Below are 27795 nucleotides of genomic sequence, written 5' to 3'. Positions count from 1 at the left end.
AGCCAGTTTACATTTACTGTCTGGTTACCGTGGTTTCTGCCGTGTTGTTTCAGGAATGGGCGATGGAATGTGTTACAGCTCTGCAATGAGACGTCTGTGGGTCTGTGTCTTGCTTTTGAGCGTCACCTGCCGTCTGAGGTGAGAACTGACTCCTGAACTTTAGAGGCTCATTTCAAACGATCCTCCTCTAAATGAAGATTAAAACATCTTCGGTTCTTTTTGCTTTAATGATTGAAATGTAGTTTTTATATTCCCTTTTGGAGAGTGAGTTGGATTGTGAGTTTTTTGGTCTCGTGTCCAGCCTCTCCCAGGATGTAACGGGAACTCCCAAAGAGGCCGAACTGAATGACAACATCACCATCTTCACCCGCATCCTGGACGGACTGCTGGACGGGTATGACAACAGACTGCGCCCGGGACTGGGAGGTAGGCCCGCCGGACGACACACGACACACCACACCTCACACCTCTGTCCTTTTCTTAATTAGAACAGCCGCACAGATGGAGGGTGGGAGCTAAACATGTCATTCTGTAAATGTCTTTGGGGGGCGTCGCGCTTTCCTCATAAAACCTAACACACTGAGCTCTTTGATTTAGGATTTACAGGATAAAGAAAGATGTGTTTGAATAGATGGGAGACACACAGAGAACATCTGTCTTCTTCTTCTTATTATTCCACACAAGGAACATGTGTCTGTATTCATGAATGCTGTTTACGCCTCCTCTAAGTATGATTTAATGGCCCTGTGAGCGGACGGTGTGCTGCTGTGACCTTGAGAAGGCTGTATTCTCATCATAAAACAGCAGCTTTATTGTTGATGTAGATGCTCAGTAGATTCTCTGAAAAGACCCAGAATGTGGTCTTTACAATGAGAAGAGGACATGTTTTTATTCCAGTTCTTATGTTAGGTGTTATGAAACAGAGCAGTATCCTGAACTCTATTAAAGTACAAATGTAGTTCTTTGAGGTTCAGATTACACTTTTTCTGCATCAGGATGGTTTTGCAGATGTATGTCATGAGCTGCTCTGTTAGCTTCAGGGTGTCAAGGCTGTGTAGGACATTCAGCATTCATCTGGAGTGTTCCATGGAAATCAGGATTCAATTACATGAATAACAACATACTGTATGTCTAATCATAAAGCTAAGTTCGGTTTAGGAACCTTTATGTGTTGAGTATTATTGAAAACATCTCTCTTTTTTATTTAAGATCTTTGAAAGAAGTAGTTTTATGTTGATTTATTCAAAACATGAGGAAGTGTCTTCATATAAAACTTCTCCTACAGGGGCTTTAACACACATTTAAGGATCAACAGCATGCAAAATATTGATTGTGGTTTTTACTGTTTGCATTTGGTCAAAGCAAGTGACGTAGTAAAAGCAACAATTATTGAAAAATATGCGGTAAAATTAAAAGTATAACAAGTGAGAAAGTCTTCCAAGAACGGCTCAGACAAACACAGGACTTTCACCCAGGAGGCCTCTTGTCGTGTGAAACCAAAAGTCAACGTGGACTTTACGTTTGTTAAGTAACCTAATATTAAGAAAGTCCTCTAAGAGTTGTTATTTATTTAAGGTAGTTACATTATGTTTCATTGTTGTAACTTTTTGTTGTTATGTTTCATTGTCACCTTACGTTGTCATGTTACGTTGTTACGTTACGTTGTTATGTTACGTTGTTACGTTGTTATGTTACGTTACGTTGTTTACGTTGTTACGTTGTTACGTTGTTACGTTACGTTGTTACGTTACGTTGTTACGTTGTTACGTTACGTTGTTACGTTACGTTGTTACGTTACGTTGTTACGTTACGTTGTTACGTTGTTACATTGTTACATTACATTGTTACATTACATTGTTACGTTACGTTGTTACGTTACGTTGTTACGTTACGTTGTTACGTTACGTTGTTACGTTACGTTGTTACGTTACATTGTTACATTACGTTACATTGTTATGTTACGTTGTTACGTTACGTTGTTACATTACATTGTTACGTTGTTACGTTACGTTGTTACGTTGTTACGTTGTTACATTACATTGGTACGTTGTTACGTTGTTACGTTGTTACGTTACGTTGTTACGTTGTTACATTACATTATACGTTGTTACATTGTTACGTTGTTAACGTTGTTACGTTTGTTACATTACGTTGACGCGTTGTTACGTTTACGTTGTTACGTTGTTACGTTGGTACGTTGTTACGTTACGTTGTTACGTTGTTACGTTACGTTGTTACGTTGTTTTGTTATGTAACAAACCATGATCTTTTTTCTCACCTTATCTAAGTAGTTCTGTTACGTAAACCAAACCAATCTTTTCACAACGTTAACCACATGTCATTTTGCATTTCTGCAAGCGTGATTTGAGGCTGATTGAAAATAAATGTTGGTTCAGAAACATCCACATATGCTTCTGCAGACACAAACAATGCAGAGCTAGAACTACTCGCCCAGAAGTGAAAGTTTTCTTGCAAATTAGTGATATTTTTGTTCTCAAACCAGCACGAGTCCACACATCTTTGTAACGGGTGAAAGGAATGATAATAATCTGTAGGAAGTAACCAGTTCCAGAGGACAGAAATGCTAGAAAATCTGTAATTGGACCGACGTGATCCGACAGAACTACAGGAAATTAAAAGGGAATTTATTCTCCAACAAAATGTTGTTACCTCAAAGAAAACAAAAACCTGCACTAGGCCTTCATATTTAGAATAGATCTCAGTTATAGTACATGCACCAATCAAAACACGGATTACTGTAAGGAATTAATAATAATCAATATTCTATCTCTTCTTACAGAGAAGGTTACGGAGATCAAAACCAACATCTTTGTCACAAGCTTTGGTCCGGTCTCCGACACTGAAATGGTAAGAAGCTCCTTTTATTAAGTTTCGTTCTCAATTTAAACAATTTTTATTTTTTTATTAAAATCCAGCTGTAATGCTGATTGTTAGACCTAAACTTCTTAAAAGAAGAACTCACACATCACAACTTTAATTATATCCACATTCAATGCATCTGTATCAGCTGATTCTACCTGATTGGCACCTTGATCTTTCATAATGTATCCTTAACAAAGAAGATGGTGTTTGAAATCCAGTTGAATCCACATCAGTAGGGTTTAACATGTGGAAGGAGCAGTCATAACTCTGATTAAAAATACTCAAATCAGTATGTTCATTACTCTTAATTTATTCTGAATTCAACCTTGTAAAGTGAAGCGATAGTTTGTTTTTTTCTCATAAAATTGCGAGTGAAATCTCAGAGAATATCCTTTTTCTTTCTGTGAACATTTTTATACATTTACAAATGTAATTTGAAATTGGGTTTTTTTCTCTGAATACATGGAACTTTTTAAGATAAATTAACAACTTTAATCTCTGGATATATCCTAGTTTTCTTATTGTAAATTTAAGAGCATTCTCGTTAATTTCCAACTTTAATCTCTAGTTTAAAGATTAGACTAGATTAATATGTTTTATCCTTTAACCTACAGTGGCCCCTCGTAGTTGAGCTAATCAATTAACATGTGTTTGAATCTTAATGTGTTTATGTGATTCATGTGGTTCGTCCTGTAGGAATACACTATTGACGTGTTCTTCCGTCAGAGCTGGAAAGATGAACGACTTTGCTTTAAAGGCCCGATGGAGATGCTTCCTCTGAATAACCTCCTGGCCAGTAACATCTGGACTCCGGACACCTTCTTCCTCAACGGGAAGAAATCCATCGCTCACAATATGACCACTCCGAACAAGCTGCTGCGGCTGAAAGACGACGGGACGCTGCTCTACACCATGAGGTAAGACCTCCATGGTTCACCGCTGATCCCGCTCTGGACCACAGCAGCATGAACGTTTATTTACCATTCAGTCTAACAACTAAGGCTACATCCACACTTCTACGTTTTCATTTTAAAACACATATCTTTAGCTACATTTACACTGAGTGTCCACACTAATCCGGAGCGTTGTGGCTCCGAAAATGGAGGAGTTTAAAAGCGCTCCAGAGGACGGATAAGTTCAAACTCCAGGGTTACCTCATGGTGTGGACAGGCGGATACGTTTTAAAACAATGAGGTAGACATGAGGAGAAAGCAGCTGTTATTGGAGGGATTAGCGAGCAGCGTGTCCAGCCTTACGGAGAGGACGTCTGAGGTCACGCTTTGAGGCTTTGAGGCTTTGAGGCTTTGAGGAGGGCACTGGATGCAAAAAGGAGGACTTTCCTTTTCTTATTAATGCTTATTTTGTTCTGCACAACTATTGTGAAGTTCACAAAGAAACTGTGAAAGAACAAAAGCATAAATGCTCTCATGTAGGACAGAGACTTCAGCCACCAGCAGAGCTACGAGTGAGAACAGACAACAACGAAACTGAGGAAAAGAGTGAGAGAAGTGTGTTGATCACATTTTGATTTGTGTTCATTTTAAAGTAAAGAGAGACAGAGACCTGCAGCGTTGTAGCTGAGTTTGAAAAACACAACTTGTTTTAACGGTTCGAGATTATAGAAGAGGATCTTAAGTATTTAAAACAAACTTCTATTATTAAAGAGTATTATAATGTTCTGCTACAAAGCAACCAATCTACTTCCTATTTACACCAGCCCCTGTGTGAATAGTCATGTGAGAGTCGTTTTCAGGCGTGTTAGTGTGGACGGAAATCATTTTCAAAACACAAACGTATTAGCGTGGCTGTAGCCTGAGACGTTGAATCACAGACCTGGCGTGTGTGTTTATAAATGTTGTGTGATCCAGTTAGAGATGAAACATCCGTCAGCCTGTTCTTCGTTAGAGACCTCCACTGCACGGATGAGCCCACACACGGCTACTACACGGCTACTACATGTGTCTCAGTGCTGCAGCGATGCGTCATCATGTTGTCCTCGTCCTGGACACCGGAGAGTCAGGAACTTAAAATATTTGCTATGACCTGGTGCTCCTCCTCCTCCTTCTCCTCCTCCTCATCCTCACGTCGTGATCCTCCGTCAAAATAACTACGTCTCCACATCACAGGAACATTGTGTAGCATTTCAGGATCTTTTAGCAGAAACAGAATATCATATTCATAATAATAGGCTTCTCCATAGTTCTAGGAACCAGCATTTTTGTTTTGTACACACAGCAACTATACTTGCTCTTAGACTGCGTTTTTAGGGCCATTTTTAGCTCCTATTTCAGAGTATGTGGGCTGTTCTCCAAGCACAAGAGAATCCATGAGTGACGTAAGTGCATGGAGAAAGGCTAACTCAGTAACATTAGCACAAAAATAACCCAGTAGCACAAAGGAAAACTCTCCTTTTGTCACTCATCTACCTGGTCAGGAGCTTTACAGCTGCTTCAGGTTACTTATGTGACAATATTCATGATAATTAAAATTCACCAGATCAAAGTATTATAAAACCTATATTATTCCTCCCTAGGTGGTATATTATTATATAATATTATATTATTCATTCATCATTATCCATGCATTGATACATATCATAGTGGGTCAATGTGGACCTATTTAAGCTGCACCATAGTCACTACTGGGTATCTTTTTATTTATTTATTTATTTATTTATTTATTTATTTATTTATTTATTTATTTATTTATTTATTTATTTATGTATTTAATTGATAAGGACAGAGAACGGCATTGAACATGAACGTATAAAAGGACGAGATGTAAACACACCAAAGTTAACAAATCTCAAGTGGAATTTAAAATAAAGTTTTATTGATTCATTTTGTCTGATAAAACACTTAAAACTTTGTAAACTCTGCTTTTGAAGGTGCTTTATGAAAAAAGTTTTTATTATTATCAAATAGTTTGAAAAGTGAAATCATAGTGACTCTTAACTGTAGTTGTAAATAGTAGCTAACAGGAGGAAAAAGTCCAATATATCCCTCTGAATAAACCAGGTAGAAGTATAGAGTACCTTGTATATTTCCTAGTATTATGGTATGCAGACTGTTTATCACCAGTGTCTTTGTACTGGTGGCGATGATCCGTGTGGCCAGCAGAGGGCAGCATTACATCAGACTGAGAGCTTCACTGTCCCTCTGCAGACATTGAACTCACCAGAGGAGCTCGTTTGTTTTACTCCTGCTCTGTTTGAGCTCCACGGAAGGTGGCAGCGTCGCTCCACCAAACCAAACCAACCACTGCTTCATCAAACCAACCACTGCTTCATCAAACCACTGCTTCATCAAACCACTGCTTCATCAAACCAACCACTGCTTCATCAAACCACTGCTTCATCAAACCACTGCTTCATCAAACCACTGCTTCATCAAACCACTGCTTCATCAAACCACTGCTTCATCAAACCACTGCTTCATCAAACCTCTCATCCTTCTTCCTCCATAGGAACCATCACGCTCTCCTCTGGGGGCTCAACAGCAATAAGAAGACAGAACATTGCTCTCATTGGTTATCAGCTAAAGTTAAACACGACCCGAAGTAAACAAAAGATGATGAAGATGATGATGATGATGATGATGGTGTCTGATGATTTGAAATGCATGGCTTCTTTCTTCCAGACTGACCATCTCAGCAGAGTGTCCCATGCAGCTGGAGGACTTCCCGATGGACGCCCACGCTTGTCCCCTCAAATTTGGAAGCTGTGAGTAAAAACGCCTTTTAAATAAAGCAGGAAGAGATGTGTTCTGTGCTGAACCCACCCACACTAATGCTCTGTGCTTTAAAACAGGGGTTATAAACAGAAACCATCTTTCTGTCCATACTAACACGCCGGAAAACAAATATCACATGACTACTCACGTACACTGGGCATGCAGGTGCCAATGTAAACAGGAAGTAGAATGGTTGCTTAGTAACAGAAAGTACAACAGAGTACTATAGTACTTTTTAATAGTAAAAGGTTTGGCTTTAAAACTTCAAAACAAGTTACATTCTTCAAACTTAGTTACAAGGCTGCTCTCTCTCTCTCTCTCTCTCTCTCTCTCTCTCTCTCTCTCAATACATCAAATACACTTACAAATCAAGTTTACTAGATTATGGATCAATAAACTTGGTCCACACACGTCTCTCACTCCTTCCCTCGGTTTTGTCTCGTAGCTCTGCTGGTGGTCTCTGTCGTACTGGAGAGCATGTTTGGTTTTGTTCCTTTAAGTTTTCACAATAGTTGTGCAGAACAGAATAAGCCTCGAACCGTGACTTCAGAGGTCAGAACTAAACAGTCTCCAAACCTGTCTCTAAATACAGCAGATCACTGGTACGTGGCTTCATGTCTCAGTTATCCATGCTGGGGAGCACTGGGGCGGATGCACCTGTGTGTGTTTGACGGCCCGTGGCCCTCAGGTGCAGAGCTTTATTGTTGTGGCGGCGGTGCAGGAAATAACCACGTAGACTCCGACACACGGCTCCTGATTAAACCATTAATCATCATGTCAGAGCTGCTCTATGCCTCGGCTACATTTAATAGGAAATATATGATATACACACACACACACACACACACACACACACACACACACACACACACACACACACACACACACACACACACACACACACACACACACACACACACACACACACACACACCAACATTCACACCAAGGTAACCTTTAGAGGTCCCACACCTTGCTCATGCGGATCTAAACCCGACGCGTGGCGTTCGTCCAGGCTTCCCCGGGACTCCTAAGCTAGTTAGCGGCCTCGCGGCGCCGCAGCGCTACATGGATATCTGGGGATCTCCTGTCGTGTCGGCTTAAGATTAGCCTTTGAGGTCTTCCCTGCTGACATAAGGAGAGTAATCTCACCGCGTGCTGCCAGCTCGCTGTCATTAAGCCCCTCCCACGCCCGCTGTGGTCACCTCAACCACCAGCCAAGACCAGGACGGGGATAACCAGAGGACTAACTGAGTCCACGCTGGCCGTGTTTCTACCTGATGCCGATTAACGAACCAAAACCTGCTTGAATTAATTATGGGCTGTTTAAATACAGAGGTCTTTACCTGCTGTCCTGGAGATGCTCTGAGGTTACAGGTGGGTCAGGAGGCGTTCAAATAGGCCCTGGACCAAACAACCTGCAAAGGGGCGGTCTTACTGGTTTAACACCAATCAAACCAGTCACAGGAAGAAAACCATTCATGTGCATTTCATTGGTTAAAACTAGTGAAAACTGGTGAACTAGTTACTATCTGCACATTTCCTACCATTGGATTTGATGAATTAAATGTTTGTCAGACCACAAATGAGACAATCATTAGCTGGCTTACATTTCCTGTAAGTGTAGCATGAAAGCATGGTGGAAATAGCAAGCTAGCAAGCTAACAAAAGAGTGAAATGTAACAACTGAATGCTTCATCCACACGCAGCGTAGGAAGAATTAGAGTTTGTCTGAGGAGCCGACTGTTTGATTAAATCATTAAAAGACATTTCCACCACATGACTTTTGTTTACATACTCTGAACCTTTATGAAGGCGAACCGGACCAGTGGGACAACTGGAGCAATGAATCATCCTCACACTGGTTTCATTCAGGAGAGGAGAGTTAGGTGTGAACTTCACAACTTAAATTCAGTTCCCTTCATTTATTCCTTCAAGAGCAACTGTATGCAGCAGATGAAGACATAACACACAAAACATGTATTTTTGATCTGAGCATAAAAGACGGCAAAAAAATCCAAATATTTTAAAACTGTTTTGACATGAAGTGAAAAGGTTGATGTATTGACAAAAGCAAAATCTGGCAAAGAGCAACGATTACGGAACTTTCTGGATAAATGATAAATCATGATCATCATTGATCATTACGGATGGAAACGAGCATGAATTCACATTTTATTTAGTCAATTTTCTGGACGTTTAGTTAAAGTTTATGCTACATTTAGACGGAAACCTGAAAACAGTTAATCACAAAAAATATCAAAGGCTGTAACAAGCTCCAAACTATACATGTGATTGGTGATAGAGACATAAAATAAAAAAATGGACAAACAAAAGTACTGTTATGAGGTTTATTTTTCTATCATTATTATATATTATATACATATTAGAGAGGAATGTGCTGTGTTTTCATCTGAAGTTGTTCAGAGTATTATCTCTTAACTGCTCCGTAATCAAACTGAAACTAAAGGACACTCTATCAAGAATAAGAAATACAACTAAAAAGCTGTTTAACCCTCTGTCTCAGTAGAAATACATGAGTTCATAAGCTGTGTGTGCAGTAGATTCTGTATTCTCCATTAACCCTCTCTAATCCTCTGACCTAATGGAAGCACTCACCATGAGCTCCAGGCTCTCAGCTGCAGCAGACCCGTCCTCCTGTTAATCACCTCTCATGGTCTGAACCATCTCGTCCTCGTCCTCCTTCTACTTTATGAACGTCTCTACGTCGTCCAGCTCAACATCCTCTTAATGAGAGACCTTTCAAAGGGTTTATGTTCTCAGCAATGTTTTATTTCCCTCAGTCAAATGTGTATTGTCTGTTTCTCGGGTCAATATGTTGAAATCATATTCCATCAACTTTACAGACGGTGTTCTTGACTTTAGACAATGATTTCTCCAGATATTTAACATTCAATCTGCATCTGCCAGGACGGCCCTCATCAATCATATATAACATTTATATCCAGAGACACATGTTCTCAAAAAGTTTGGAAAAACTCAAAATAGAAGAACAGCAACGAGGAGAAAAAGCAATTCTCATTATAAGTCTGATAAAAATAGTTTTCTCTCCTGTGTTGATGATTTAAGAACCAAAGGTGAGGTGGGACGAAACAAACGTTTTGGCAGGTGATTTTTCTGTCAGGACAATTTTTTAAGTGTCTGTTGTAAAACTAATTTTGACAAGAAATGACTGAAGTTCACGACTAACTCATGTTCTAAATAGAATTAAAAGTATAAATTGCTTTATTTACATAACGTGCATGTTTATAGTTCATGGAGAAGTTAGAACTCACCTGAAACATGAGTGCTTTTCATCAGGTTTAGTAGTAACGTGAGGTAGTGCTGCACTTTAGTCTCTTGTGGCCATAATGAAGATTAAAAGAACAAACACTTGTTCTGTTGGTGTATTTGAGGACTTGTCAGCCTTTCTGTCACCGTTCAGGACTAAATTATAATCGGGTCATTTCATAGTAGAATGTTAATGTTGTTGTTTTGTTATGTTAGCTCTCTCCTTCATAGCTGAAATAATAGCTGTCATCTCACACAAACAGAGCAGAAACCTGTAAAGTACCTGAACTACAAATAGAAAACGATTTAAAACAGAGAATTGTTTCATTTCCAGACAATTTGTTGCCTCAATATGTTTAATAGCTTATTTCTTCTTTTAGATCTCCTCCTGGTGCTTATTAAAGTGCTGACGTGATGCAGATAAACCACTGTTTATGAGGACATGTTTGTAGTCCATGTGTCTGTTGGCACTTCAGGAAACAAAACAACTACAAAAGGACTCAAATCAACTACAAAGACACACAACTACTACAAAGACACAAAACCCACTATGAAGAGACAAAAGACACAAAACAACCACAAAAAGACAAAAAACCCACAAAGAGACATACAACTACCAGAAAGAGATACAAACAACTACAAAGTGTTAAAAAACACCACAAAGACACAAATCAACTATAAATAGACACAAAACAAAGAGTGCGTCCTGCTCCTCTGCAGTCGAGGCCGTTAAATGTCCGTCCTCAGACCTCCATTGTCTCATAAAGCGCCATGCGTCTGCCTTCATAAACTAAAGGTCACGTATGACTGCTGAATGCTTTGCGTTATAATTGCTGTATTTAACCACAGCTGAGGACTGGGAGGCGTCTGGAATAAGAGTCGCTAAATGTCAACGACTGAACATTATAGGAACAGAACACAGAATTCCCAGAGTTCAGAACATTTGCAACAAATGACCTTAACAAGCAGATCACAACGTTACGTAAAGTTCTTGTTTATAACTTTGAAGTCACCTCATTTGGTGTAAAACGATGATGTTATCAGGTCAAACTGCTGAAACGTATACTTAAGGACGACCTAACGTGTGCAAATATGAAAGAGCAGCGTGTGAGACTGAAGACGGAGACAAGCTGCATCCAATATCAAGGCAAGCTCTGGTTCTGCTGAGTGAAGCCAAAGCTCCATGTGTTAAAGCTGCATTCTCTCTACTGTCCATCAGGGGGCGACTCCTCTGGTTGTATAGAATTTTAGGGGAAAATGACTATTAACCAGAATAGGTACGGATGAAATACAAATACAATTTCACTGCTGCTCAAAGACACCAAACATTTGTGTCGCTCCTTTTTTAATTTCACTAAATTTAAACTACAATTCTACTGGACGGTAGAATTGTAGCCGGTCACCAGCTTTTCAAATGTACAAAATCCAATTATCAATTTGCTTTGCTGTATCCTACAGTCTTAGAGATTGAGACCATAAACTCATGTTTACAATGTTTACTGAGGGAATAAATCAAGAGAGAAGTAGAGTCATTTTCTCATAGACTTCTATACAACCAGAGGAGTCGCCCCCTGGTGGACAGTAGAGAGAATGCAGCTTTAACACAGGAAGCTTTGACTTCACTTTTTAGAACAGGATGTTTAATCCTGATATGAACAAATTGTTTCTTCTCTGGACTGTTCAAATGTGGACAAAAACATTCAGAAAATAAACAGATAATAATAAGAAGAAAAAGAGATTCACTGCTCACGTAACGCAGTTCTACAAAGACCTATTTGAGACAATGCAGAGAGTATTTGAGACGATAATCCACGGTCTGGTTGACAGTTGATCTAAATTGCTGCCTTCTAACACCACGGTTGCTGGATTAATGCAGTACTGTTAGATTGGACACTGAACTGCAGATTTAGAGCGTCTACAGTATGTGTGCGGTTTGAACTAGAACAAGAGAGCGAGTGTATTTGCATTTTAACTTTGCACTTTGACTTGTTTTAAAGATGATCTTCTGTATGAATGACATGATTTGTGTGTTTAAAATCAGTAAATCAAAGAGGGAAACAGAATCAGAAGCTTCACAAACATCTGTAAACAAGCAGCTACAATAGTGATAATAAAGCTCAAAGGTCAAACTACAACATGTGCCAACAGTCACACTTAACATCAGTAACATCTGCGTATACTGAAACACTCAAAGTGATTACATCAGATCCAAACACCAGCTCTTAACAGTGACCGAGTTAATCTCTGTGTGATGAAGCAAAGTAGGTGAAAGGTCAGGAGTTGGATCACAGCCACAACACTTTTCTTAGCTAGTGGCGTCTTAGGTTTAAGTTATCTCTGATGGTTCTAGGACGCATTAACGTAGGTCTCCAAAACCTTCCTCCTCCGTGGGAGACCTGCTGGCTGAGTCTTTATGGAAACACACGTCCTGATTCTGCTGATTCTTCGTAACAAAAGCGTTTAAATAACAAAAAATACAAATACAAATTTTAGGAATATGTGTTCCTCCACAGGTTAGCAGAGTTTTGTAAGCTGCTACTCTTCAATAAATGAGTTACTTATTCTGCTGAGAGGAAGAGGAAGCAGCAGAAATAACGAGGGACTTTTAGTGTGAAACGTTTACCGGAAATTAAATGTGTTTATCCATCGACTTGCCGGGTAATAAAAGGTGTTTTATAAAGTGTGAGTCACTGCACCCACCAGAGGTCCTTGAGTATGCAGACATGACGGGACAAACTAAATATTGTGCAGTTTGCTTCAGCAGAATGAGAGATTAGCCGTGGACAGACATAGAGATGCACACTCACTTACTCAAGCACACATGCATGGGAACGATCGCATGATCCTCCTGGTGGAGATAACAATAAATGAATCCCGTTACAAAGGTTTGTCGAATGTTCCTACCAAAGAACACCAAAACCTTGTATTCATCAAACTACACAAAGAAAACATAAACAGAAAGAGATGTGACCCAATGTTGATCATCATGGTGACATGTTTGATCTCTGTATCAGCGCAGCGTGTGATCATTTTTCTAGTTTGACGAGTCGAGAGGAATAAAGTGACATGTTAGTGTCAAAGACTGCAGAATGTCAAAGTCACAATATGTGATGAGTGGATGTGAGTTTTTCTTCTTAACGACGAGTTGACATTATGATTGATATGATACGATCGTCCACCGGAGCAGCAGGCGAATATGACAAAGAACCTAAAAACATAACTCTTACATAATCGTATTCACGTAACACGTCATTCATCAAACTCATCTTTGCTTGAGAGGAAGTAACAACAAAAGCTGAGAGAGAACATGGATGTAATAAACTAAAGATGCACCTGTTCAGCTTCAGCCGCTGTGTGTGTGTGTGTGTGTGTGTGTGTGTGTGTGTGTGTGTGTGTGTGTGTGTGTGTGTGTGCGTGCGTGCGTGCGTGTGTGTGTGTGCGTGCGTGTGTGTGTGTGTGTGTGTGTGTGTGTGTGCGTGTGTGTGTGTGTGTGTGTGCGTGTGTGCGTGTGTGTTTGTGTGTGTGTGTGAATGTTTTGTTTTGATCCACCACATGACGTGACATTAAATTCAATTGGCAGAAGCTTTTATCCAAAGTGAATTTTGGCCTCCACACATCAGGAGCTATTTGTGGATCATATCTCGTTCTTTCAGAATCAAATCTCTTTGGTTTAGAAAAAGATTGTGATTTATGTCTTTTCTATATTTGATGCACCATTTAGTCATCTTCTGATCTGATCAGACAACACTGGATCAGAATCTGAATAACCTTAATAATTAAACAGATCAGGTATCTGCAGCGTCAGTTTATAAACCTGCTAGAAGAATGTACTTCATAATAACATTAGCTGTAAATATTATTATAAATGTGTTCTTACTCTGATGGTCATGAAGTTTTCAACATTGTGATACAGTTCAACGCTTAAAACATTATAAATCCTCGAACAATTGAATAAGTTGTTTGAACGTATTTAACAATTTAGTCGTTTTATATTAAATCTACTTTTTTAATGAATATATTAAGTTATGACGTCTGACAGATTCACCAATTGATACATAATAGGATCTTTTTTTTTAATTATTTACTATAAAAGTTTTAGAGCCCCAAACTTTTTTGTTTGTTTGTTATTTTGGTTAAATACATTTAGTTTATGGTGCTGTTAGATTGCTGCTCGACCGCCCACTTAATACAGGTGCATGCCTCAGTTTGTATGTAACAAGCTGGCGAGCAAACAGGTTCGCGTGAAAAACTGAACACCAACAATTATGGATTTAAGCAGAATGTTTTACTGGATAAAAACAGGCTTTGAAGTTTGAAAAATCTATTTTTTTCCAATAAATGGTGTTTTTTTGGACATAACTACGCTCTAGAGTTATGGAAATCTTTGGATAACACAAGTATGAAACAACGTCCCATGTTGGGAACCACTGCTATAGATCTACAAGGAATCAATTAGTTAAATTAATTTGATTATATGAATATCTTTACACACAGTGATACTGACACAGTTACACACAGTGATATGGACTCATTTAAACAAACATTAAAGGTATCTAAAAAGTTTAAAATAAAAATAATTTCTTGATTTATTGTCTTGAATTTAATAGTAAAAAAATATATGTTCAATTTACCATCATCTACTCAAATCAATCCCTAAGCTTTGAGGTGCAGGAGCTAGTGTTTATCAACCCAGCTCTAGTAACTGAATAAAATCATTGAACCAAAGTTTGTTTTTTCTACTGCTCATCAAGAATGTATTATTTACGACGGATGCTAAATGAAGTCCTGTGTCTGTGCTGTTTCCTTAGATGCGTATCCGGTCTCGGAGGTGGTCTACACCTGGACTCAGGGAGCAGCAAAGTCAGTGGTGGTGGCTGAGGAAGGCTCCCGACTCAACCAATACCACCTGATCGGTCAGACTGCTGGGACAGAAGACATCTACACCAGCAGAGGTGTGGTGAAGGAACCTGACAACTGATGACCATTATTACTATTCTACCAAACACACAAGCACCTATAGTTTACTGACCATGTCATCATTACGAAGATATGCTAATAGGCTAAACTATTAGAGATAAAGAGAAATGTTGCATTTAGACTAAACTATAAGAGATAAAGAGAAATGTTGCATTTAGACTAAACTATAAGAGATAAAGAGAAATGTTGCATTTAGACTAAACTATAGAGATAAAGAGAGCATAAACTAAAGAGAAATGTTGCATTTAGACTAAACTATTAGAGATAAAGAGAAATGTTGCATTTAGACTAAACTATAAGAGATAAAGAGAAATGTTCCGCTTCTGGTCATATTCTCTTTAACCAGTGTAGCATCAAGGCATGGTGGAATTAGCGCTAACGTTACAGTAACAGTGGGCCTGTGGTTAGTAGCATCGCTAGCTCTACAGCCCCTCTGCTTAACTAGCGCTATGAGACTACTTCACAGGAAGGAGCGCTTGGGGAACCAGAGACTAGCTAGCTCCTCGCCAGCCCTCCAGATGGACGTCTCCCGCCTGCTCTCCTCCCAGGAAAAGCAGTCTGCTGGCAGCTTAGCGTTCAGCTAATATGGTCCAGTTGGTTAACGTTAACTTTCACAAGTGAGTGATTGAATAAATTAAGAGACATTTTTATTTTCTTCAGTTATAATAGAAATAACAAACAAGTCAACAGAACTTGCTAGCCAGCATTAACTAAGGTGTTAATTGAGAATGATTCTGCCTCCTCCCACTCTCCATCTCTAAAACTACATCATCATAGTTACTAACATAGTTTACCCAGAATTCATAGCTGCATTCTTCCGTTGCTTCACTCAGTGTGTTCCTTCACAATTTAATGCCACTATTTTCACACGATTTATGTTTAAAAGGGAATCTTTTTGCAGCGTTTTAACTGAAAAAGCGTAGCTATTGACGCCGTTTAAAAGCAGTCAATAACACCTATTTTCACTGTGGGTTTTTTTCGTGGTAATGAACTTCTCCTTCTGTTTTGCAAGTTACCAATCTGTCAAGAGTCAAACCAGACCAGAAGCAATGCAAGCGCTGCAAGTGTCTGCCATTGTTAGGACGTAGATCTGTGATGACTGTTAATTGCACATTATTCAGAGGATTAAATATAAATATACCAGATAATATAATCATCTTGCCTGCCTTGTTCTGTCTTGTAGAATAACCTCTTTTATTCTTTGTAGTGTAAATGTAACTATCGGGTTCTGTCTCTACAAGAGGTGGACACTCAGGCTGTGTAATGGTCTTTATTCACAGATGATTGGGATTTGTACTGTCCTCCCTCACAGCATCATCATCAAACAGTAGCTTCAGCATGTTAAGCCCCGGCCTCAACCCCCATTATTCAGCCCTGTGTTATTACAGCGTTCGCCATCCCAAAAGATGTTGTGAGAAGAACATTTTTTTTTTCAAATCAAGCAGGATAGAGACAATGAATGAATCACAAGGATTTGAGAGTGTGCCTCCCACACATCGCCAGCTGTCTCTGAGGCCAAGAGAAGAGAGGAAAATAAAAAAATCACTTATCCGCGGTCTGAGCCACCGGGTCTGACGGGTTAATCCGCACGCAGGCCCATCAGTTGTGCTTTTACCGAGTGACGTCACAGCGCAGGGATTGGCTGAGACACGTCGGGGGGTTGATGTGGGGGGTTGATGTGGGGGGGGAGCGGCATCTGCTTAACTCTGTTATGTAAAGAAGTATGATAATAGATGTGTGCTGCCTGTTGCTGGTGCGTTCATGTGTCGCTGTGCTTCATTGGTTTACCGGATAACGTTTGACAGCTAAGCGTGGTGCGTTCAGTGTGCCACGCTGCTGCTGGAGAGCCAGACTCACTTCAGATTAACACACAGGTTGCCATATCCCCCCCAGCATGCACTGCTCAGTCACACAGAGCCAGCATGGCCTTAATTAGCATTGCTAATCTGAGGTTCAAAACCCTCTTTAACAAACCCAGAATAGCTCAGCAAAGCGCTCACAGTGGGCCGGGGTGACCTTTGACCTCACAGGTTAAGCCCAAGAGGATGAATGTATAGACACAGGAATTTGATGTTGCTGATGGGCGAAAAAACCCTGGTCATGTCATGTACATCACACACACATCAGCGCCCTGAGGCCAGAAGAAGCTCAACAGATGGTTTATCTGCACTCACCAGTCCACCAGCATCGCCGCGTTGTTCTCCGCTATGAACGGCAGCTCTCCGCGGACGCTCCAGAAGCCAAACAGTAAAATCCACCACAACCACATTTTTTTTTGTGTCACGCCTCTGAGATTCCCATCCAGTTCCAGCAGGAGGTCAGATCAGAGCGGGTCGGCCCAGTCGAGCCCCCACAGAGCCGGGCTGCAGGCCGGTGGTCCTCGGAGCGAAGGCAGCACAGGTGTCTCCTTCTTTAAGGACATGATGCTCGTCGACGCATCGCACAGACCCTCCAAAACTTTATCTCCCCCCCACCGCCTCTCAACCCCCCTCTGCCTCGGTCATCTGTGCACCTGCTTGTAATCAAAGCTGATCCAAGGTCTGTTTTAGTGTCGAAGTTCTAGGATGTATATGTCCCCCAATCAAGAGTGTCCTGAACTGGATGGACTGTCTGTCCTCTCATCCTCATAGAAAGAGAGAGAGAGAGAGAGAGAGAGAGGGAGGGCGAGAGAGAGAGAGAGAGATACAGGATGCAGATTGTGACAAGGGATTAGTGGGACAGAAAAATCCGATTTTGCCAGGAGAAAGCAGCAGTCATCTGTGGATTTTCTATAGTTTATCAGACTCTGTGGCTCGACGAAGAGAAATCCTTCAAATGCAATCTTCAGTTGATTAACAGGATGTGATGTTTCCTCACAAAACCTGTTTATCAACGATTTAGTTCACCGCTTCTATATTTAGTCTGAGTTAAACTGCTACACAACTCCCACTGATTAAAGAAAATGAACACAACACACCTCGATTTCACATGACAGCAAGCTCTAAATAAAAAAATAAATAAAAAAATAAATAATATATACTAAATATATATATAACACAGCAACATGTTCACTGTTTAATAACCCCGTTTTCTGAATGTAACACAACAGAAGACAAACAGAGAGGCAGACGTCCAATGATAATGAGAAAAGAGTCTATCTCCTGACTTTAGCAGGGTTTCCTGCGTAAGAAAAATTGCATATACGTGTCAATTTTGGAGGAAAATGGTTAATGTACAAAAAGGTTTTCTTCTGTTGATTTATTACCAAATTATAAACTCCACCACCTTCTACATCCCATATATTTTCCTTCAGTATCTTTGTTATCCAGAGTAGAGATTACATCTCCTCCTCCTTTGTCCCGTTGTTTCCCTTCAGGTCAATACACCGTGATGATGGCTCACTTCTACCTGAAGAGGAAGATCGGATACTTTGTCATCCAGACCTACATGCCTTGCTTCATGACTGTCATCCTGTCGCAGGTTTCCTTTTGGCTCAACCGGGAGTCTGTGCCGGCACGGACCGTCTTTGGTGAGTCAGCCAGTAGAGACACACTGCTAATTAAACATTTTACAATCTATTAGTACAGTCAGAAGTGAAGCCGATGTAGAAGTGACTTCAAACTTGCAATATCTCTTCTGTCCATCAGGGGGCGACTCCTCTGGTTGTATAGAAGTCTATGAGAAAATGACTCTACTTCTCTCTTGATTTATTCAATTCAATTCAATTCAGTTTATTTTGTATAGCCCAGAATCACAAATTACAAATTTGCCTCAGAGGGCTTTACAACCTGTGCACATGTGACATCCTCTGTCCTTACACCCTCACATCCTCTGTCCTTAGACCCTCACATCCTCTGTCCTTCCCTCACATCCTCTGTCCTTCCCTCACATCGGCACAGGAAAAACTCCCCTAAAAACCCCTTTAACAGGGAGAAAAAAGGAAGAAACCTCTGGGAGAGACAGAGGAGGGATCCTTCTCCAGGATGGACAGAATGCAATAGATGTCATGTGTACAGAATGAACAGCATAACAGAGATACAACACATTCAATGTATATGACACAAATGATTCATATAATAAGACTACTTATAACAACAGCAGCAATTATTACAGTAGAATTATAGTTATGAAAATAGGGATAGTAATGTGATTAATAATAATGGAGGTAGCAGTGGGTGTCAGTCGGCTCACAGCAGGAGGCACGACTACGGTCCAGGTACCACAACGATTCATGGAAACCTGCAGAGCGAGAAAGCAAAAGGGCTTCAGGGTGGAAGTAAAGCTAAAATGCTTAATGGTACAGGTAATAGTAATAGTAATGTGACTAGTAATAATAATGGTGGTAGCAGTCGGTGTCAGCAGGGCCGTAGCAGGATGCACGACCACGGTCCAGGTACAGCCACGATTTATAGAAGCCTGCGAAGCGAGAAAGCACAAAGACTCCAGGGTAGAAGCAAGTCAATAAGCGTAATAGTACAGGCAATAATAATAGTAATGTGACTAATAATGATAGTGGTAGTAGTAGTGGGTGTCAGCAGGGCCTCAGTAGGTGGCACGATGACAGTCCAAATATAACCCCGATTCCTGGGAACCTGCGAGGCGAGAAAGCACAAGAACTCCGGGGAAGAAGCAAAATCAGTAATGTGCATAAATAGGAGATTAATACATAAAGATGGAGGGAGAGAAGAGGAGAGAGGAGCTCAGTGTATCCTAGGTAGTCCCCCGGCTGTCTAGGCATATAGCAGCATATCTAGGGGCTGGACCAAGGAGAACCTGAACCAGCCCTAACTATAAACCTGAACCAGTCCTAACTATAGACCTGAACCAGTCCTAACTATAAACCTGAACCAGCCCTAACTATAAACCTGAACCAGCCCTAACTATAAACCTGAACCAGCCCTAACTATAAACCTGAACCAGCCCTAGTGACTGCCCCCGGACTGAAACTGGAACCTGGTTCCACAGAAGAGGAGCCTGATAACTGAAGGCTCTGGCTCCCATCCTACTTTTATATACTCTAGGAACCACAAGTAACCCTGCATTGATGGAGCGCAGCTCTCTAGTTGGGTAATATGGAACTATAAGTTCCTTAAGATAAGATGGTGCCTGGCCAGTTAGAGCTTTGTAGGTAAGTAAAATAATTTTAAATTCTATTCTTGATTTAACAGGGAGCCAGTGCAGAGAAGCTAATACTGGAGTAATATGATCTCTTTTCTTAGTTTTTGTTAGAACACGTGCTGCAGCATTCTGGATCAACTGTAAAGATCTAAGAGACCTATTAGAGCAGCCTGATAATAAGGAGTTACAGTAATCTAGTCTAGAGGGAACAAATGCATGAACTAGTTTTTCTGCATCACTTTGAGACAGGATTTGCCTGATTTTCGCAATGTTACGTAAATGAAAAAAGGCTGTCCTTGAGATCTGTTTTATATAAGAGTTAAAAGACAGATCCTGGTCAAAGATAACTCCAAGGTTCTTAACGGTAGTGCTGGATGCTAGAGCAATGCCATCTAGAGAAACTATATCGTTAGATAATTGATTTCGAAGGTGATCTGGGCCTAGTAGGATAACTTCTGTTTTTTCAGAGTTTAACATTAAGAAGTTACAGGTCATCCAGGTTTTTATGTCCGTAAGACATGCTTGAAGTTTAGAGAACTGGTTAGTTTCGTCTGGCTTAATTGATAGATATAACTATAAATCGAAAATCCTCAAATAAACTATTGTTATGCATAAAGTCACAGAGCTGATTTGCTACTGCTTTCTCAAGGATCTTAGAGAGGAACAGAAGGTTAGATATAGGTCTATAGTTAGCCAACACCTCTGGAGAAGAGTAGGTTTCTTAAGAAGAGGTTTAATTACAGCTAGTTTGAAGGCCTGTGCTACATGGCCCGTTAGTAAAGACAGATTGATCATTTCTAATAAAGAATTGCTAATTAAAGGTAAAACTTCCTTAAGCAGCCTAGTCAGAATCGGGTCTAAGAGACAGGTGGAAGGTTTAGACTTAGAAATAGTTCAAGTCAATTGTTGAAGGTCGATGGGAGAAAAGCCATCTAAATATATTTTACAGCTGTGGATTGGTACTGGTTGAGGGCAGTAGATTATACATTTTTTCTCTAATAGTTAGAATCTTATCATTAAAGAAGTTCATGAAGTCACTACTACTGAGGTTTATAGGAATATTCCCTCAGTAAACATTGTAAACATGAGTTTATGGTCTCAATCTCTAGTTTCAAGTCTTCTTCAATACAGCATGATGTTCATTTAGTAAATGATGCTCCATTTAGAGTCAAACAGACCATAAAGCAGGGGATGCTTTAGGGCGGGGCTACACACTGATTGACAGGTCCACACCAGAGACGTATACGGCGTCTCTACGTCACTCCTCCTCAGTCCTAATATATATATATATATATATATATATATTCATATATATATTCTGTGATTCTGTATGAAAATACATCACTCAATCTGAAGTATTTATTTAGTGCTGAATACATGAAACAAAGTCAGGAATGTATAACCTGGTGTTGTTTCTGCAGGATTTGTCTGTGACCTCCTTTTACTACGACTTAATCTATCTGATTAAAAAAAGAGAACAGTGCGCCTGGTTAGTAAAAGTGACCCAGTTTTCTGCTCCACCAGGTGTGACCACCGTGCTCACCATGACCACTCTAAGCATCAGTGCTCGTAACTCGCTGCCTAAAGTGGCCTACGCCACCGCCATGGACTGGTTCATCGCCGTCTGCTACGCCTTCGTCTTCTCCGCGCTCATCGAGTTCGCCACGGTCAACTACTTCACCAAGAGGAGCTGGGCCTGGGATGGGAAGAAGGCGATGGAGGCCCAACAGCCCAAGGTGTGTACTGTGTGTTAAACACCCAGACCTGTCTGACTGGCGTTGTGGGGACCAAACAGTTTAACAGTTTATTTATATGGACTTGGAGTCTCCAGAATTATAATGTTAAATATGTCTCTTTGTGTGAATGTTTGGCTGTAATTTCTCACGACAGCTCAGATGATGGTGGCTCTCATATTGTTGTATTTTTCTATTTAGCAGTCTCAGTAATGTCCCTTGGTTGTTAATCTGAAAAAAGGATAAACTTGCAAAGTACTGTCTGCGGTTGTTTGTAGTATTTCATTTTTGGAGAAGAAGCTGCCACTTGTAATTTTAAAATAATTAAAGTAAATTCAATTAAAGTAAATTCAATCAAATCTATTTAGTTGGAAAATATGGATAGAAATTTAAATAGTATTTCAGACCCATATCAGACAAAAACAATGTCACCTCATACGAGCACATGAGGAAATCTTTTGGGGTTTCATTTTGACACTTAGTTCAGAATTCTACAAAAAGCCATACGTCGCACACACATTTTACATATGATGGTGGTGTAAAGTTGATATAGCTAACATTAAAATGTAGATTTTTAAGACTTCCTGTTTCTAAAGCATCTAAAAACCAACTGGACTATTTTTGTAGAATCCTTAGTCATGTAAATAAAGTTACAAAAATTCAGAGGTGCACTGAAAGCATTGCAACTACTTGTGGAGTCTACGCGCCCCCCTCGCTGGCCGTGATTACGTCATTATCTGGTGCACAGGCCTCATGCCAGCTTTACTACAGCAAGTATAGACTAAGCTTAATAAAGACAGAACTTGCGAACTCAGTCACACAGGCTTCTACAATCAGCCATGATCACACACACAACAGCAAATAGAATGTTTCTCCTGAAATCTGCTGTTTTCTAACTTCCATTACAAGTTAACGTCCCAACGGTTTTAAAACACTTCTGTGGGTTCAGGTCTTTATTTTCTTCTCGACTCTATTCATTCTCTCTTCTCTGTGGAAAGTGAGTAAAGGAGTCACACATGATAATAAAGTAAGAGATGAATACTGTAGGTGGATCAATGAATTCAGAGTTCATTCAGTTCATTACTGCCCGAAGACATCGATCCACACTTTCAACCCTCAGTTGTCATCTTTCATTCTTCTCTTTATGTTTTTGTGTATGTGCTGTTAACTACCTGTGTCATTATGTCCAATGAATGTGCAGCAGAATTGTGTGTTTGCTCAATCAATGCGTTTCTTTCTCCCCACAGAAGAAGGACCCTTTGGCTCTTTCTAAAAAGCCGAACAACACCTGTCCGTCCGGCGTGAATTACACGACCAACCTCACGAAGGACGCGTCCATCTCCACCATTTCCAACAGCACGGCGGTTCAGCTCAAACCCTCTGAAACCAAGGCCCCGGACCCCAAAAAGACTTACAACAGTGTGAGCAAGATCGACAAGATGTCCAGAATCGTGTTCCCGGTGCTGTTTGGGACCTTCAACCTGGTGTACTGGGCCACGTATCTCAATAGGGAACCAGTGATCAAAGGAGCTGTTTAAGCTCCTCGATCCGGATCCGTCGTCCTCCTGACAACCACTTCAGGATTTCATAACTGGAACGCAAACAAAGTCAACGCCATTGTATCATAGACCCCCTTTACATCTGGCATTAAAATGTGATTTTGATGATCGGATTGCAATCGGATAGACCTTGACCAGTTCAAAGTTCAGGTGTAAATGAACCCAACACGCATTGAGGACGGATTGTGATCTTATCGACCACCTATCTAACCGCAGTGAACACGTGTTAATACAATTACGTTTTCAATCCACATACAAAGTTTATGTGGGCGGAAATACGTAATCTTGCACGACTGCTCCAAACCATGTGGCAATCCCTGGTTCTGAAAAGTGAAGTCACTGCTTCATGTGTTAAAGCTGCATTCTCTCTGCTGTCCACCAGGGGGCGACTCCTCTGGTTGTATAGAAGTCTATGAGAAAATGACTCTACTTCTCTCTTGATTTATTCCCTCAGTAAACATTGTAAACATGAGTTTATGGTCTCAATCTCTAGTTTCAAGTCTTCTTCAATACAGCATGATGTTCATTTAGTAAATGATGCTCCATTTAGAGTCAAACAGACCATAAAGCAGGGGATGCTTTAGGGCGGGGCTACACACTGATTGACAGGTCCACACCAGAGACGTATACGGCGTCTCTACGTCACTCCTCCTCAGTCCATATATGGTAACCTTCATTTAATGGTTGCAAAAAACAACAACATAGTGACGGCCGTAATCCAAGATGACAATCTTGGACAAATTGGAGACTTCAAATGTTCAGTCCACAAACCAATGAGTGACGTCACGAAGAATAAGTCCACTTCTTATATACAGTCTTTGTTCCAAACAACGAAGAAGCAACCCTTGGCAATTAGCGAGCTAAGCTACTAGCAAGAAAGCTTGTCAAAAGGGATATTCAAGTGGATGGAGTCAAGAAGAGACCAAGTTTCTGCTTTTTATTTGGTCTGACAAAAATATACAAGTGAAACTTGGCAATTCACATAACTGAGCCAATTATGAAGCGATGGTAAAGTCAGGCGGTGGAAAACGTTTCTAGCTACAATGCAAAGAGAAGGAGGAAGTGACGTTCGGTTGTTTTAGGTAAACAGACTGATCGAAGTGTAAGAGATGAATCACATCTAGATACAATCTGGATATGAGACACATGTTAATGCCAGATGTGAAGAGTTCAATAAAAGTGTTTTGTAGGTCATTGGATAACATTGCATGTCTGTCAGCTTGAGTTACGACTTTTCCTTAAAGACTGTTTCATCTTAATTTAGAACTCCAGTCACTAGTTTCTGCCAAATTCTAATATTTTACAATTTTTAGCATTTGGCATTCATATTTTCTCCTTGAGTCTCCAGTACATGATAGTACAGCCAGGCCAAATGCTATGCAAAACTACATTTCTTATCGTGTCACCACTCTAGAGCAGCTCTCACTTTGTACAGATGGGCTGGAGGTCCGGGTGTTCGATGCCCGGCCCAGGGGAAGATTGGGGACTTTGCGTCCTTGTTAAAGCAGATGAATAGCCATGTAAATGGGTTGCCTTCAGAGTGTGATAACTACCAAGAATGCACTGAAATCTCCTGCAGTTACTTTTACCAGAAGCCACATTTAACTTTCATTGACTACGTTTACATGCACATTCATATTACACTATTATTCTGAATTTGACAATTTTGGATATTCTGTTTGGATATTCTGAATTAGTTCTTATTCTGAATGGATCATCTTCAGACGAAAACCTGTGTGATATGTTGATATTGTTCAGGTTTTAGGATCATGCTTTGGACATGTGTACAGTGACCTCAGATCATTCTTTGGACATGTGTACAGACATGTGTACAGTGACCTCAGATCATTCTTTGGACATGTGTACAGTGACCTCAGAATATGTGTCTCAATAGAGGTTTTTATGTCTCCTTCCTGTTTACCAGCAGCTCTGTGCGTTGAACACAAACCAACTAGCCAACAGTTTGTAAAGCTGGAGTAGAGATGCATGTCCAAACGAAAAGAAGGAGAAACACAAGATGAGGCATGGAGTCGTTTTACGTTAATCTTAATACAAACGGCTGAAAGTAAACAGGAATATTCAATTTTATCAGCCATGTTAACACATATTGTCTTTTTCAGAATAAGGGCAAGCATATCTGGTGCATGTAAATGTAGTCACTGAATCATGGTCTGTTTTTGTTATTTATTTTGCTACTTTCTCTCGACTTTGAATGGCCAGTTATTCATGATTATCATTTTCAAAAGGGACAGATTCTCAGCTACAGTGATGGTGACAGCTTCTGTTTCCAGGTCACCACGTTGAGAATCCTGTTTGTACGTATGTCTGGTCGTAGTTTAGGAAACATGTATATATGCCCTGCTTTTAGAAAAGCACCACTAAGCAGTACGGTTAGCTTCTATGTTATACGCATACACAGCAGCACAGTGTTCTCTAGTCTAGTGCTTCATTGGACGGATGTTCAGAAATGATCAGAATAGCTTGAGCTTTAGCAATTTCAACAAAATATACAAGGCTTTTTTTAAAATGTTATTTTTTTTTGGATCAGTTTGTTGTTTCTATGAGCTTTGATGATAACTCGCATATATTCATGATAAATATTTGGATGCTTTGAGCAGGATCACTTGTTTGTTATCATTCAGAGCAACGGCTGTAGTTAAGACACTGAAAGTCACGATGATTATTGCATTTTGATCATTATCGTTTTTAAACCATAGTTTGTTATTTTTAAGCAAAATCTATGAGGTCAAGAATGGAAACAAGTTTCATTAAATGTGTCTTTTCTTAAAGGAATACTCTGACATTTTGGAAAATTTGCTTATTTGCTTTCTTCCCAAGAATGAGATGTTCAGATTGATACAACTCTCATGTATGTGCAGTAAATATGAAGCTACCGCCAGCAACCGGTTAGCTTAGCTTATAGCATACAGACTGAAAACATTGAAGGAAAAGTCGGCTTTTTTCCCACTCATTTGCTTCTTAAATGAGTCTGTTCAATAAATATGAAGCTACAGCCAGACTAACAGTTAGCTTATCTTAGCATAAAGACATGAGCAGGTTATTACATTAAAGGAATACTTGGGCTTTTATTTTGCTTCTTAAAAGAGTCTGCATTAAAAAAAATAACAGATTGTTTTTATATTAAAAAAATGACACAAAAATGAATCATCAATCAAGTTTTATTGATATAGTAACTTTCAAACAAATCAAATTCAATGCGAAGTGCTTTACAAATGATTGACAAGATGAAAAAAATACAAGAAAATGGAGGGAAGGTGAATAAACAAATGCACAACATATTAAGTAAAAATGTAATTAATAAAATTGTAAACTTAATAAATTGGTCATGGTAAAACAGTATAAAAATTAAAGTTAGATTAGAGCAAAATGAAATAAGAAATAAAAGAAGCTTTAAAAGAAGGGTTAGTGTTAGTTGTTATTTAGTGAGCTGTAGAAATGCTGAAAGAAAGATTTTTCTACAGTGCCAGGCTAGCTGTTTCCCTCTGTTCCCAGTCTTTATGCTAAGCTAAGCTAACATCTGCTGGTTGTAGCTTCATATCTAGCGTACAGACATGAGAGTAGTATTGATCTTTTCATCTAACTCTCAGCCAGACAGTGAATACAAGTATGTAATGAAATAAAAGTTATTTATATAATGATGCTGCAGAAGCTGCATGACCCCCCCCCCTTCATCAGAGCACGGTTTACAGTCCTCACCGTTCTCCCAGAAACAAACCGGTTCTCTGTTTGGATTTAAATCTGAATGTGATCATGTGACTTCATGCCTTCTGTGTGACACACACACACACACACACACACACACACACACACACACACACACACACACACACACACACACACACACACACACACACACACAGTTGTTTTGTATTTTAGGTGCAGGCTGCTCTTTAAATGCAAATATCTGAAGCAATAAATAATGCTCATATATAAATAATGACTTCTGTTTATGGTAATAAATGTGACTTTCATTTTGTTGATGGCTTTTTATCAACATTTGATCCTTTTTGGCAATAGTCTTTTTCTATATATTGCTCTGATTCTCTTAAGCTCCGCCCCTCCGTCTCTGGAAGCACAGTGCTCTCTGACCGTGTCTCATTTATTCATTTATTTTTGTAAAATACTTGCAGATTGAAAGGTCTGGGCCACGATGAAAACCTGAACTTGTGTTTCTTTATTACTTGTTATGCTTAACTGATTCCCAATAAAGCTTCTCTGACTCCATCAGCCTCTGTTATTGGTCAAAAAGCCTGTTATTGTTATTTCTCTCCTGTTGGACTCCAGAGAGATGCAGCATGACGCCGTAGACTGATAAATAAATGTACAGTTCATATTGAGATACATTTATGTGGTGGACGTGATAAAACGCTGCCTTAATCTTTCCTGATGGAACAACGCTCTGCTCGTGCCTCCTCTCCGTTGATTATACGCAGGCATCCAGATCAGGCAGCCTCTGCGATGGTGGGCTGATAAACCCATCTTGGGGGTCTCAACATCTGGCTC

The 27795-nt window shown here is 39.9% G+C and overlaps 1 protein-coding gene across 1 annotated transcript; it reads left to right on the top strand.

Annotated features, from left to right (window-relative positions):
- Positions 1-55: 55 nt before the first annotated feature.
- Positions 56-23250, top strand: gabra5 (gamma-aminobutyric acid type A receptor subunit alpha5). The gene is made up of 9 exons (XM_054603365.1): positions 56-138; positions 302-426; positions 2801-2868; positions 3580-3800; positions 6522-6604; positions 14714-14857; positions 18238-18390; positions 21504-21715; positions 22960-23250. The coding sequence occupies exons 1-9, from the start codon at positions 56-58 to the stop codon at positions 23248-23250; spliced, it is 1380 nt and encodes a 459-aa protein (XP_054459340.1).
- The last annotated feature ends 4545 nt before the right edge of the window (positions 23251-27795 follow it).

The sequence above is a fragment of the Anoplopoma fimbria genome, chromosome 8 (genome assembly GCF_027596085.1).
Source record: "Anoplopoma fimbria isolate UVic2021 breed Golden Eagle Sablefish chromosome 8, Afim_UVic_2022, whole genome shotgun sequence".
In the NCBI taxonomy this organism is placed as follows: Eukaryota; Metazoa; Chordata; class Actinopteri; order Perciformes; family Anoplopomatidae; genus Anoplopoma; species Anoplopoma fimbria.
The sequence above is the reverse complement of the archived record's forward strand: the minus strand, read 5'-3'. Positions and strand labels throughout refer to the sequence as shown.

Coding starts and splice junctions, on each gene's coding strand:
- gabra5 (XM_054603365.1), top strand. CDS start 56: ATGGGCGATGGAATGTGTTACAGCTCTGCAATGAGACGTCTGTGGGTC. Junction 6,605..14,713: donor TCCCCTCAAATTTGGAAGCT/GTGAGTAAAAAC, acceptor CTGTTTCCTTAG/ATGCGTATCCGGTCTCGGAG. Junction 21,716..22,959: donor TGGAGGCCCAACAGCCCAAG/GTGTGTACTGTG, acceptor TTCTCCCCACAG/AAGAAGGACCCTTTGGCTCT.